The 13,650-nt window shown below is 46.6% G+C and overlaps 1 protein-coding gene across 2 annotated transcripts in view; it reads right to left on the reverse strand.

The window, feature by feature from the left end:
• The window catches only part of LOC143926508 (cytochrome P450 4B1-like), a 103,697-nt gene that overhangs the window by 64,688 nt on the left and 25,359 nt on the right, over nucleotides 1–13,650 (reverse strand). The window contains exon 1 of one of the 2 annotated variants that reach the window (XM_077450299.1): nucleotides 6,122–6,339. The exons of the other annotated variant lie outside the window; for it this stretch is intronic. Coding sequence (XP_077306425.1) covers nucleotides 6,122–6,316 — 195 coding nt within the window. The 5' untranslated portion in view covers nucleotides 6,317–6,339. Of the gene's footprint in view, nucleotides 1–6,121; nucleotides 6,340–13,650 lie in introns of those variants that run through there. 2 annotated transcript variants of the gene reach the window in all.

Here is a 13,650-nt window from a genome sequence, read left to right on the forward strand (position 1 = left end):
TATTATGAGGGGATCACACCATCCCTGTGCTGTGCTGACTTCCTCCTGGGGGTTCTTATTATGAGGGGATCACACCATCCCTGTGCTGTGCTGACTTCCTCCTGGGGGTTCTTATTATGAGGGGATCACACCATCCCTGTGCTGAGTTTCTCCTGGGCCTGCTTATTATGAGGGGATCACACCATCCCTGTGCTGTGCTGACTTCCTCCTGGGGGTTCTTATTATGAGGGGATCACACCATCCCTGTGCTGTGCTGACTTCCTCCTGGGGGTTCTTATTATGAGGGGATCACACCATCCCTGTGCTGTGCTGAGTTTCTCCTGGGCCTGCTTATTATGAGGGGATCACACCATCCCTGTGCTGTGCTGACTTCCTCCTGGGGGTTCTTATTATGAGGGGATCACACCATCCCTGTGCTGTGCTGACTTCCTCCTGGGGGTTCTTATTATGAGGGGATCACACCATCCCTGTTCTGTGCTGAGTTTCTCCTGGGCCTGCTTATTATGAGGGGATCACACCATCCCTGTGCTGTGCTGACTTACTCCTGGGGGTTCTTATTATGAGGGGATCACACCATCCCTGTGCTGTGCTGAGTTTCTCCTGGGCCTGCTTATTATGAGGGGATCACACCATCCCTGTGCTGTGCTGACTTACTCCTGGGGGTTCTTATTATGAGGGGATCACACCATCCCTGTGCTGTGCTGAGTTTCTCCTGGGCCTGCTTATTATGAGGGGATCACACCATCCCTGTGCTGTGCTGACTTACTCCTGGGGGTTCTTATTATGAGGGGATCACACCATCCCTGTGCTGTGCTGAGTTTCTCCTGGGCCTGCTTATTATGAGGGGATCACACCATCCCTGTGCTGTGCTGACTTCCTCCTGGGGGTTCTTATTATGAGGGGATCACACCATCCCTGTGCTGTGCTGACTTCCTCCTGGGGGTTCTTATTATGAGGGGATCACACCATCCCTGTGCTGTGCTGACTTCCTCCTGGGGGTTCTTATTATGAGGGGATCACACCATCCCTGTGCTGTGCTGAGTTTCTCCTGGGCCTGCTTATTATGAGGGGATCACACTATCCCTGTGCTGTGCTGACTTACTCCTGGGGCTGCTTATTATGAGGGGATCACACCATCCCTGTGCTGTGCTGACTTACTCCTGGGGCTGCTTACGGTGCTGCTGTCAGTGCTGTATATCACGGTGCTGGTGTGAGTGCTTAATGTCACGGTGCTGATGTCAGTGCTTAATGTCACGCTTCTGATGTCAGTGCTTAATGTCACGCTTCTGATGTCAGTGCTCTCTATCACGCTGCTGCTGTCAGTGCTGTATATCACGGTGCTGATGTCAGTGCTCTCTATCACGGTGCTGCTGTCAGTGCTGTATATCACGGTGCTGATGTCAGTGCTTAATGTCACGCTTCTGATATCAGTGCTCTCTATCACGGTGCTGCTGTCAGTGCTGTATATCACGGTGCTGATGTCAGTGCTTAATGTCACGCTTCTGATGTCAGTGCTCTCTATCACGCTGCTGCTGTCAGTGCTGTATATCACGGTGCTGATGTCAGTGCTTAATGTCACGCTTCTGATGTCAGTGCTCTCTATCACGCTGCTGCTGTCAGTGCTGTATATCACGGTGCTGATGTCAGTGCTTAATGTCACGCTTCTGATGTCAGTGCTCTCTATCACGCTGCTGCTGTCAGTGCTGTATATCACGGTGCTGATGTCAGTGCTTAATGTCACGCTTCTGATGTCAGTGCGCTCTATCACGGTGCTGCTGTCAGTGCTGTATATCACGGTGCTGATGTCAGTGCTTAATGTCACGCTTCTGATGTCAGTGCTCTCTATCACGCTGCTGCTGTCAGTGCTGTATATCACGCTTCTGATGTCAGTGCTTAATGTCACGCTTTTGATGTCAGTACTCTCTATCACGGTGCTGCTGTCAGTGCTGTATATCACGGTGCTGATGTCAGTGCTTAATGTCACGCTTCTGATGTCAGTGCTCTCTATCACGGTGTTGCTGTCAATGCTGTATGTCACGGTGCTGGTGTTAATGCTTTATGTCACGCTGCTGATGTCAGTGCCCTCTATCACGGTGCTGTTGTCAGATGACTCTATCACGGTGCAGGTGTCATTGCTGTATGTCACGCTGCTGGTGATCATCTCCTGCACCCTCTTCTTTGCCTACTCTGGTCCCTGACCTTCCGTCTCCTCCATTGCCTTCATGCGCTCCACAGTCCTGAATTGTCAGAACAATTTCCCATATAAAAAAAGAATGCTTGTAGTTATCGATCCCAAATTCACCTCATACATGTATTATGTCATTGGCCATGTGGTGGGACTATGTTTGCCCAGCTAATAATTATTTTGTGGCTGCAAATTTGACCTAAAGGTTTGCGAAGTTCGCCTCCCATTGAAGTCAATGGGGCCCGCCGCGAACTTTCTGTTTCGCGAACTATCGGCCGCGTTCCCGGTCCGCGTTCGCGAAACGTCCCGTCGGAAGTTCGTCCATCACTATTCAGGAACTTCCTTCAGAAGGAGGGGGATCCCGATGCGCTTGTGTCACCTGGACACTGCGCATCTCAGATCGGAAGGAGGGCTCTGTGATTGGCCCTCCTGATCACGTGACGCCCGTGTCCAATCACATGTAATGTAGAGAAACAGCCAGTTGCTAGGCAATCGGCTCTCCTCTCCTCACACGGAAGTCATCGCTGAGGAGAGGAGAGCGGATCGCTGCAGCTGGCTGGTGATCACTGAGTATGAGCTGTTTTTTACAGCTTTTTACTCACTGATCACCAGTCTAGTGTAAAACACACATGTCCCCACGCAGTGTAAACACACGTCCCCAACACACACATGTCCCCAAATAATAAAACCACATGTCCCCCTGATTATCTGCACACATGTCCGTGATCACCTGCACACATCTGTACATGATCATTTGCGTACATATGTCCCTGATCACACAAACCAATTATTATACACTTGACTGAATTTTTTTTACCAAAAACATGTAGCAGAATACATTTTGGCTTAAATTTATGACAAAATTCGATTTTATTGGATTTCTTTTAAAATAGAAAGAAAATATAGTTTTTTTTCCAAATTTCCACTTTTTTTTCGCTTACATTGCAAAAAATGAAAAACTGAGTCATGAATAAATACCACCAAAATAAAGCTCTATTTGTGCGAACAAAATGATAAAAATTTAATTTGGGTATAGCGTAGCATGACTGCGCAATTGTCTTTGAAAGTGCGAGAGGGCTGAAAGCTGAAAATTGGTCTGGGAAGGAAGGGGGCGAAAGTGCCCAGTATTGTAGTGGTCAAGTACCGAAGTTTGGCGCCATTCCACAAGCGTGTGCAATTTTGAAGCGTGACATGTTAGGTATCTATTTACGTGGCGTAACTTCATCATTATGCAAAAAAATTTGGCTAACTTTATCGTTTTTTTTTTTAAAGCATTTTTTTTTTAAAACACGTTTGAAAAACGACTGCGCAAATACCATGTGAGATAAAAAGTTGCAATGACAGCCATTGTATTCTCTAGGGTGTCTGCTAAAAAAACATACCGTATATACTCGAGTATAGGCCGACCCGAATATAAGCCGAGGCCCCCAATTTACCCCCAAAAAAACTGGCAAACTTATTGACTCGTGTATAAGCCGAGGGTAAGACATGCCTGTCCATCCCTGTGTGTGTGTCCGTCCATCCCTGTGTGTCCGTCCATCCCTGTGTGTGTGTGTGTCCATCCATCCATCCCTGTGTGTGTGTGTATGTGTGTGTGTGTGTGTGTGTGTGTGTGTGTGTGTGTGTGTCCAGCCTACCTGTGTCCCGAGCCTTTGTCCCGAGCCTCCGTCCCGTGCCTTGCCTCCTTGCCTCTGTGCCTCGCCGCCGTGCCTTGCCTCCGTCCCGTCCCGTCCCGTGCCGTGCCGTGCCTTGCCTTGCCTCCGTCCCGTGCCCTCTTCGTCGGCGCCTCGGCGGCCATTGTAAAATTCAAAAGCTGCGCCGCCGCCTTCGCCTGTGATAGGCGGAACACTGAATTTCCCAGCAGCCTGTGTTCCGCCTATCACGTACATCGTATCATCCTCGTCCGTAGTACGAGGATGATACGATGTCCGTGATAGGCGGAACACAGGCTGCTGGGAAATTCAGTGTTCCGCCTATCACAGGCGAAGGCGGAGCCGGAGGCGCGGCTTTTGAATTATAGAATGGCCGCTGTCTGTCTGCTCGACACGCTGATCGAGCGGGCAGACAGCGATGACTCGAGTATAAGCCGAGGGGGGCACTTTCAGCCTCAAAAAAGAGGCTGAAAATCTCGGCTTATACTCGAGTATATACGGTATATAATGTTTGGTGCATATAGGAGCGAAGTGTCAGAATGGGCCTGGATACGAAGTGCTTAAAAAAACAAACAAAACAAAAAGAACAAAAAAAAAAAAAGAACCTTTACATTAATTTTAAGGAAAAAACAAAAACAAAACAAGTGGATTCCTCATCTACACGGTTGAGGTGTATGACACTGTATTTTGTCAGCGGGACTCAGCTTGAGGGTAGGGACCGATGTGAGTGTGCGATGTATGTGTGGAGCGCTGTGTAAATTGATGGAGCTATATGGGTACCTTGGCAGTATTCCCAAGTGTGGCTCGGGTGGAATTTCAGAACCAAAAGTGGTAACCCCGAGCCAGACTCGGGATCGCATCACAGGATCCAGGAAGAGCTTACTTACCTTGTCCCCTGGATCCTGCGATGTCTCCCCACAGTGTGAGCGACTCGTCCTCCGCTCGATCTATCACAGTGGCGGACTCCGTTCCCTGTGAGCGTTGCGACGCACGGGGACGGAGAATGGTGCCAAATTCTAAAAGTAAAACACACAATACATACACTACCTTAGCCCTTGTACACACCGTTGGAGATTCAGACGGAATGTGTCCTATCGGACCGTTTTGTCAGATATTCCGACTGTGTGTGGTCTGCATCGGACTGTTTCCATCTGAATATCCGACGGACCAAGTTTTCCAACTTGCCGGTAAAATTTTCCGACAAAATGCTCCAATCGGACATACTCCGATCATGTGTAGCCTACTCTGACAGACAAAGTACCACGCATGCTCAGATCAAATTCCTAGACCAAAGCTACTGGTTACTAGCCTGAACGAAGTCCCGTCGTAACGAAATAACATCATCACGTTATGTACAATCGGATTTTCCGACAACTTAGTCCGACCGTGTGTATGCAACATCACTTCCAGACCTCTTCCGGAATTAATCCGTCGGAATGACTCTGACGGATTTGGTTGTCGGAATCTCTGACCGTGTGTACAAGGGCTTACAGATTACATTGCTGTATGAAATTATTTCACATCCCTTTTGTCCCTAGTGGTTTGTCCAGTGCCCTGCATGCAGTTTTATATTATATATACTGTTCTTTCTGCCTGGAAACACGAGATTGTCCATAGCAACCAAAACTGTCTCTTTACATCAAAAGAGGTTTTAGACCAGCTAGAAAACAGTGATAATAAATTAGAATCACTCGCAGAATTGAGGGATAGTGATTTGTGGGGAGATCCGTCATCAAACACTGAAAGTAACGACAGTGACAATTCTGCAACTGAGCAAATTTCTGTGTTTTTGATTTGATTACATTATTGAATCATTTTTATTATTATTATATTATTATTTGGTATAATGATTTATATCTGAAATAATCATACCGCCAGGGAGGTTAAATAAATAATAATATAATAGATGAGCATCTTAATGAGAAACAATGTACAGGGAAAGGGAGAATTGTAGACACTCACTCAGGTTGAACTGGATGGACTGGTGTCTTTATTCAACCTTACTTACTATGTAACCCTCCCTTGATATTCTGACTGATCTGCAATCCGTCTATGGATAGCTTATATAACAGTAATATTTTAAAGTTTGGATAAAAGATTTAGTACAATATAAAGACTTTTGCTAGTTGAATTCTACATTAATTTATACAAATCTATGAATCAGACCAGAAAGAGAGACAGTTCGGTATATTGGAAGGACAGGAGTATTTACTTTCAAATGCTGTGCAGTTCCAAATGCAATAATAGAATTATCAGATCTGAAAGGGTTTAAAGTACACCTTACCTCCTGTGCATTTCCATAGAGCCAGTGACACGGAGGACCCGGGAAAGGTTGGAATGCAGTGACCAGCTCCCTCCATCCCATATAAATCCTTGTAATTCTATACAGCACATAGAGCACAAATAGCCAGCCTGCCCATTGATACAGATTTGTTACACTAAGTGACAAGAGAGAGGAAAGCAGAGCAGACAAAGCCATGGTCAGGATAGTAAACAGACTGATCTTACCACTCCCTACTGGTTATGTATAATAAGGAACGCAGCTGCTGCCAAAGGTGGCCTCAGCCTATCATTGTGAGCAGAAGGCTGGCCATGAATGAGAGGGGCTGGGAAACAATCAGAGCTTTATATTCTGACGGAAGAATAGCTGCAGGGTAAATAAAGAGGATTGAAGAGAGTCATTTCTGATCACAGCCAAGAAAAAAACAAAACCTCTCATATACAATACGTGCTATTTCATGGGAAATTCCCTTATTCTAAAATAAAATCTACATATACAGGGTGCTTTAAACATAGGTAAACATTACTTCCACATCATAGTACATTATACATGTAGCGCTACTCCCGTAGAAACTGCAGGAATTATTTGCCCAGGTCTTCCCAAACTTCAGACCCTCAGCCAGGCACACAGTATTTTCTACAGACAGGTGCACACAACACTTCCGCTCCTTTCTTCAATGACCAGTCTAGGGGATGTCGTTTTTGGAGAATTTGGATAGAGATGGTCGTGGTTGGATCCCAGATAGCAAGCAATTGTGCTGCAAGTTTGAAAATGACTTGCTAAGCTATTGCTAGACTTGCCAGGCATCACAACTTTGTTGCACAATTTCAGCAAGTCTGCATTGCATGACTCCAGATCAACTTTCTTTGTAAACATTTTGCAAGTCTGCAGCAAGTTCTGGTTCAGTTACGTTGTGCAATAGTCCTCCCACCACAGGGGGTCACTGTGGCTGAATTTGCATGCTGTAGACTTGCAGCGCTCTTGCTGTAGACTCACCACTGCAACTTTGCTCTTGCTAGAGACTTGTCACTCAAATTTGCTACAAATTGGAAAAGCATCAACTAGAACTTGTGCTACAAGTGCTCTGCAAGTGTACAACTTGCCAATGAAAATGTGCAGCAAGTTAACAAGACTTACATTTCAACACTGCCACAAATTTGTGGCAAGTTATCCTTGCTATCTGGGAGGTTGTTCCAAACATCTTGGAGAATTAACCACAGATCTTCTGTGGATGTAGGCTGTCTCTTCATGTAATGCCAGACAGATGCCATGATTTTGAGATCAGGGCTCTGTGGGGGCCAAACCATCACCTCCAGGACTCCAGGGTTCTTTATGCTGAAAGATAGTTCTTCATGACATTGGCTGTATGTTTGGGCTCATTGTCCTGCTGCATAACAAATTTGGGGCCAATCACACATCTCCCTGATGGTATGGCATGATAGATAAGTATCTGCATGGATTTCTCAGCATTGAGGGCACCATTGATCCAGACCAAATCTCCTACTCCATTTTCACAAATGGAGCAAAAAACATCCAAGGAACCTTCATTGTGGCCTGCAGACTCTAATGTAGCGGTGCCCCCCTAGGGGCTGCTGAGCGATGTGGCCTACCTCTCACCCTAAAAAAACTATAATTGTACCGGCACTCAAAACTAATCCTTCTTTCCCTTTAGGTGCGCTGCAAACCCAAAATGTTTTCCCCACATGTGTGAGGTATATTTTGCACCTACCTCTCACCCTGCCCGGCATTCACTTTCAGACACTCCAGTCAATGAAAAGTCCATCAACTTTGTTTTTGTGTTTTGAGGGATTAAACTTGGATGGGGTAAGGGATTCATGGGATGCCCATAAAAAAATTTTTTTGCTGCGTACACACAACCGGACTTTCCGGCAGACTAGGTCCGATGGAATCAGTCCATTGGACATTCCGATCGTGTGTGGGCTAATCCAATCGTTTTTCATTTTAAAAAAATCAGACGGACCTAGAAATAGAACATGTTTCAAATCTGTCTGATGACTCAATTCCTATCGGGAAAACAGTTCGTCTGTATGCTGGTCTGATGGAAAAAATACGACGCAAGGGCAGCTATTGGCTACTGGCTATTGAACTTCCTTTTTTAGTCCCGTCGTACGTCATCACTTTCAAAATGAACGGATTTTCGAACGGACCTAGTCTGTTTGTGTGTGGGCAAGTCTGTTCAGAAGTCCGTCGGAACTCTGCTGAAAGTCAGTCGAGAAGACCGTCTGACCTAGTCTGCCGGAAAGTCTGGTTGTATGTACGCGCCATTATATGGCTTGGGACTAGATACTCTCCTCTTGCACAATGCTTGCTGCAGACTCTTTCCTGCTCCCTCCTGCACAATTGTTCAGGAGCAGCTAGCACATAGTTAGGCCTAGCACTGGTTTTAGCCAGGCCTTAGCAAAGTGCCTTATTAAGGCAGGGACCGTGGGCCCCTATGGTGTAGAAAAATAAAGTTCTGGTGCTAGCTATAGGGATGAGCTTCGTGTTCGAGTCAAACATACGTTCGACTCGAACATCGGCTGTTCGCCCGTTCGGCGAATTCCGAACGTTGTGGGCCGTTCGCGCCAAATTCGTGTGGCGCTCACGGCCCACAATGCACTGCGTCATCGCAGTGCATTGCTGGCTCATGATTGGCCAAGCATGCACTGTGACCCCGCATGCTTGGCCAATCACAGCGCCAGCAGCGAGGAGAGCCATGATTGGCCACAGGCAGGATGCCTGTGGCCAATCATAGCTCAGGCTGTGTAGTACACGCCCCACACTATATAAGGCCGCCAGCGCGGTGGCCTAGTGTAGTGTGTTGGCGTCTGAAGCAGTTAGTGGGTGTTCTGTGTACCTTCAACACAGTACACACCGATCGTTTTCGGACGATTTTCGATCTTGCTGTTGTGTAGTGGTTGTTGTCTGTGTGCCCTGACCGCAGTATACACCGCTATATTCACCTCACCTATATAGCTAGTGTTATATCCTCTGTGTTGTGAGAGACACAAGACTCTGGTCTGGAACAATGGAAGTTTATTTCCAGTACTCACTGTACACTGCAACATGCATCTCAGGACAGTACATCTTATTAGGCTCTTACATGTGTCCAAGATGGCTACCATACCCCTTGACCCTTGGCATCACTCCTGGGTGGAGCCAGCCTTAAAGTGGCAGTACATGTGGAACCCTTCAGGTATAACAGCTAGTGATCTATCTTTTATAATAGAGCTTGCAGTCAGTAGTGTTAGGAGCTTGTGCGTGCTGTCTGCGTGCTCTGTACCCAGTACACACCGCTATATCCACCTACATAGATCTTCTCTATTTGAGCCCACTTGCCATCTGCAGGAGTTATTGGAAGTTGTGTGTGCCTCCAGCACAGCACAGTATACATCTGTATATACCCCTTTATCTCTGGTGTTCTATAAAAAAGGCATCTGCAGGAGTTAGTGGGTTTTTTGTGCCCCCAGCACAATATACACCTGTATCTACCCTTTATTGCTGTTCTCTAATAGAGCCATCTGCAGGGCTTAGTGGGTGTTGTGTGACTCAATTACAGTATACCCCTTTATCTCTGGTGTTCTATAATAAAGGCATCTGCAGGAGTTAGTGGGTGTTGTGTGACTCCAGCACAATATACACCTGTATCTACCGTTTATTGCTGTTCTCTAATAGAGCCATCTGCAGGGCTTAGTGGGTGTTGTGTGACTCCATTACACTGCTGTTTTACCAAACTCCCTTCAAGCCATTACCATGTCTGGAAGGCCAGCAAGGAGAGGCAGACAGGCGCGAGCCGATAAAAGAGGGCAAGCAGGCTCTGTGTCTAGAGACAACAGTGCTGGTTGTGGACGCGGTGCATTGTCATCAGCACGTGGCCATGGGACACACTTGTCCTTCTTTTCAGCAGCTGGACATGTTGAAACGCAACATGCCAACGACTTGGTAGAGTGGATGACCAAGCCCTCTTCATCCTCCTCATCCTCTCTCACCCAGTCTCAGGGTACTAGCAAAGCAGCTGCCAACGCATCGTCTTCCCTCCTCTCAATGTCATCATCAGTGACTCCTTCCCTAGACCCACCACGTCCTCCTGAGGAGTCTCCTGAACTCTTTGAGCACAGTGTTGGGTACATGCTCCAGGAGGATGCCCAGTGTTTTGTGGGCTCTGATGATGACACTCAGCTAGAGGAAGGCAGTAGCGTGAGTGCAGAGAGAGTGGATGCTCAAGAAGGACAGCAATCTGGCAGTCATGTTCCACAAGCTGCAGCATACTGCCAGGTTTGCTCCAGCGATGAAGAGGGAGGGGATGATGAGGGCACTGACTCCACGTGGGTGCCTGGTAGGAGAGAGGAGGAGGAGGAGGAGGAGGCACATGTCCAACGAGGCAGGATGCCCTCCGGGGGCCAGCTTAGGGGCAGCACACCGACTGAATCACACCGCAGAGCTCCGCCTGTGCAGGGCGCTGCCTCTGCGCGTTATTCTAAAAGTTCTTTGGTGTGGGCCTTTTTTGAGACGAGTGCATCAGATCGCACCGCTGCTATTTGCAACATATGTCTCAAGCGTATCTCGCGTGGCCAAAACATCAGCCGCTTGGGCACCACATGTTGGACCAGACATACAGTGGTGTGAAAAAGTTCCTCATTTCCTGTTCCTTTGCATGTTTGTCACACTTAAGTGTTTCGGAACATCAAACCAATTTAACCACTTTCAGACCGGACCATTTTGCTGGTAAATGACCAGAGGTCTTTTTACAATTTGGCACTGCGCTGCTTTAACTGGTAATTGCGCGGTCATGCAATGTTGTACCCAAACAAAATTTGCGTCCTTTTCTTCCCACAAATAGAGCTTTCTTTTGATGGTATTTGATTGCCTCTGCGATTTTTATTTTTTGCGATATAAACGTAAAAAGACCGCAAATTTTGAAAAAAAATGATATTTTCTACTTTTTGTTATTAGAAAAATCCAATAAACTCAATTTTAGTCATACATTTAGGCCAAAATGTATTCAGCCACATGTCTTTGGTAAAAAAAAAGTCAATAATTGTATATTTATTGGTTTGCGCAAAAGTTGTCACATCTACAAACTAAGGTAAGTTTTCTGGAATTTACGCAGCTTTTAGTTTACGACTGCCTATCTCATTTCTTGAGGTGCTAAAATGGCAGGGCAGTACAAAACCCCCCCAAATGACCCCATTTTGGAAAGTAGACCCCCTAAGGAAATTGATAAGTGGCATGTTGAGCCCATTGAATATTTTATTTTTTTGCCTCAAGCGATTGAATAATGACAAAAAAAAAAATTTTTTTTTTTTTTTACACAAAGTTGTCACTAAATGATATATTGCTCACACATGCTATGGGCATATGTGAAATGACACCCCAAAATAAATTCTGCTGCTTCTCCTGCGTACGGGGATACCACATATGTGGGACTTTTTGGGAGCCTAGCCGCGTACGGGGCCCCGAAAACCAAGCACCGCCTTCAGGCTTTCTAAGGGCGTAAATTTTTGATTTCACTTCTCACTACCTATTACAGTTTTGAAGGCCATAAAATGCCAAGATGGCACAAAACCCCCACAAATGACCCCATTTTAGAAAGTAGACACCCCAAGCTATTTGCTGAGAGGCATTTTGAGTCCATGGAATATTTTATATTTTGCCACAAGTTGCGGGAAAATTACAAACTTTAATTTTTTTTTATTTTTTTTTTCACAAAGTTGTCACTAAATGATATATTGCTCACACATGCTATGGGCATATGTGAAATAACACCCCAAAATAAATTCTGCTGCTTCTCCTGAGTACGGGGATACCACATATGTGGGACTTTTTGGGAGCCTAGCCGCGTACGGGGCCCTGAAAACCAAGAACCGCCTTCAGGTTTTCTAAGGGCGTAAATATTTGACTTCACTCCTCACTACCTATTACAGTTTTGAAGGCCATAAAATGCCAAGATGGCACAAAACCCCCACAAATGACCCCATTTTAGAAAGTAGACACCCCAAGCTATTTGCTGAGAGGCATGTTGAGTCCATGGAATATTTTATATTTTGCCACAAGTTGCGGGAAAATTACAAACTTTTTTTTTTTTTTTCACAAAGTTGTCACTAAATGATATATTGCTCACGCATGCCATGGGCATATGTGAAATGACACCCCAAAATAAATTCTGCTGCTTCTCCTGAGTACGGGGATACCACATATGTGGGACTTTTTGGGAGCCTAGCCGCGTACGGGGCCCGAAAACCAAGCACCGCCTTCAGGCTTTCTAAGGGCGTTACAGTTTTGAAGGCCATAAAATGCCAAGATGGCACAAACCCCCCCCAAATGACCCCATTTTGGAAAGTAGACACCCCTAAATTTAGGGGTACACTAGTGAGACTAGGTAATAAATGGCGGGTGCCCTGAAACTATAAAAAAATAACTAACCAACCAGCGTCACCTGTAACAGTTATATGGTGATCACTGGTGAAAGGGTTAACTAGGGGGCAATCAGGGGGCTTTATGCGGTAGTATATGGGGGTCCCTGGCGCTATAAAAAGCTGCGGCGAACCTAAATACCTACCTGCCTAACTAGCGTCACCTGTGACACTAATACAGCGATCAGAAAAACGATCGCTTATTAGGCTGGGTTCACACTGGAGCGATGCAGGAACGCCACGAATCCGCGGCGGGTTCCCGCATCACATGCCTCCCGGCGGCAGTTCACACTGCCCTATGCGAACTGCTGGGAGTGTCCGTGAAATGTTAATGACACCCCAAGATCAGTTCGCATATCGCAGTGCGATCTGCAAACTCGGATCGCATGGTGTGAACACCCATGCGATCCGATTCTGCTGCGGACCAAAAAAAGGGTCCCGTGCGAGTTTGCGGCGGGTGCGACACGAATTCAGCCATACTATCTGTATGGCTGAACTCGAATCGCACAGAGATCGGATGTGATTTGCACTGCAGTGCGGTGCGAATCACATCCGTTCTCATAAACCGCTGCAATGTGAACCCAGCCTTAGTGACACTGGCGACGGGGGGTGATCACGGGGTTAAACCTTTATTGGGGGGGTTAGAGGGGTACCTTAGAACTAAAGGGGGCTAACCCTAACTGCCCTAACAGTTATTACAGTTACAAATGACACCCGCCTGGTGATCAGGGGGTTAAACCTTTATTAGGTAATAAATGGTGGGTGCCCTGAAACTATAAAAAATAACTAACCAACCAGCGTCACCTGTAACAGTTATATGGTGATCACTGGTGAAAGGGTTAACTAGGGGGCAATCAGGGGGCTTTATGCGGTAGTATATGGGGGTCCCTGGCGCTATAAAAAGCTGCGGCGAACCTAAATACCTACCTGCCTAACTAGCGTCACCTGTGACACTAATACAGCGATCAGAAAAACGATCGCTTATTAGGCTGGGTTCACACTGGAGCGATGCGGGAACGCCACGAATCCGCGACGGGTTCCCGCATCGCATGCCTCCCGGCGGCAGTTCACACTGCCCTATGCGAACTGCTGGGAGTGTCAGTGAAATGTTAATGACAC

The sequence above is a fragment of the Lithobates pipiens genome, unplaced genomic scaffold (genome assembly GCF_037356315.1).
Source record: "Lithobates pipiens isolate NorthernLeopardFrog02 unplaced genomic scaffold, aLitPip1_a1.2 Scaffold_23, whole genome shotgun sequence".
Classification (NCBI taxonomy): Eukaryota; Metazoa; Chordata; class Amphibia; order Anura; family Ranidae; genus Lithobates; species Lithobates pipiens.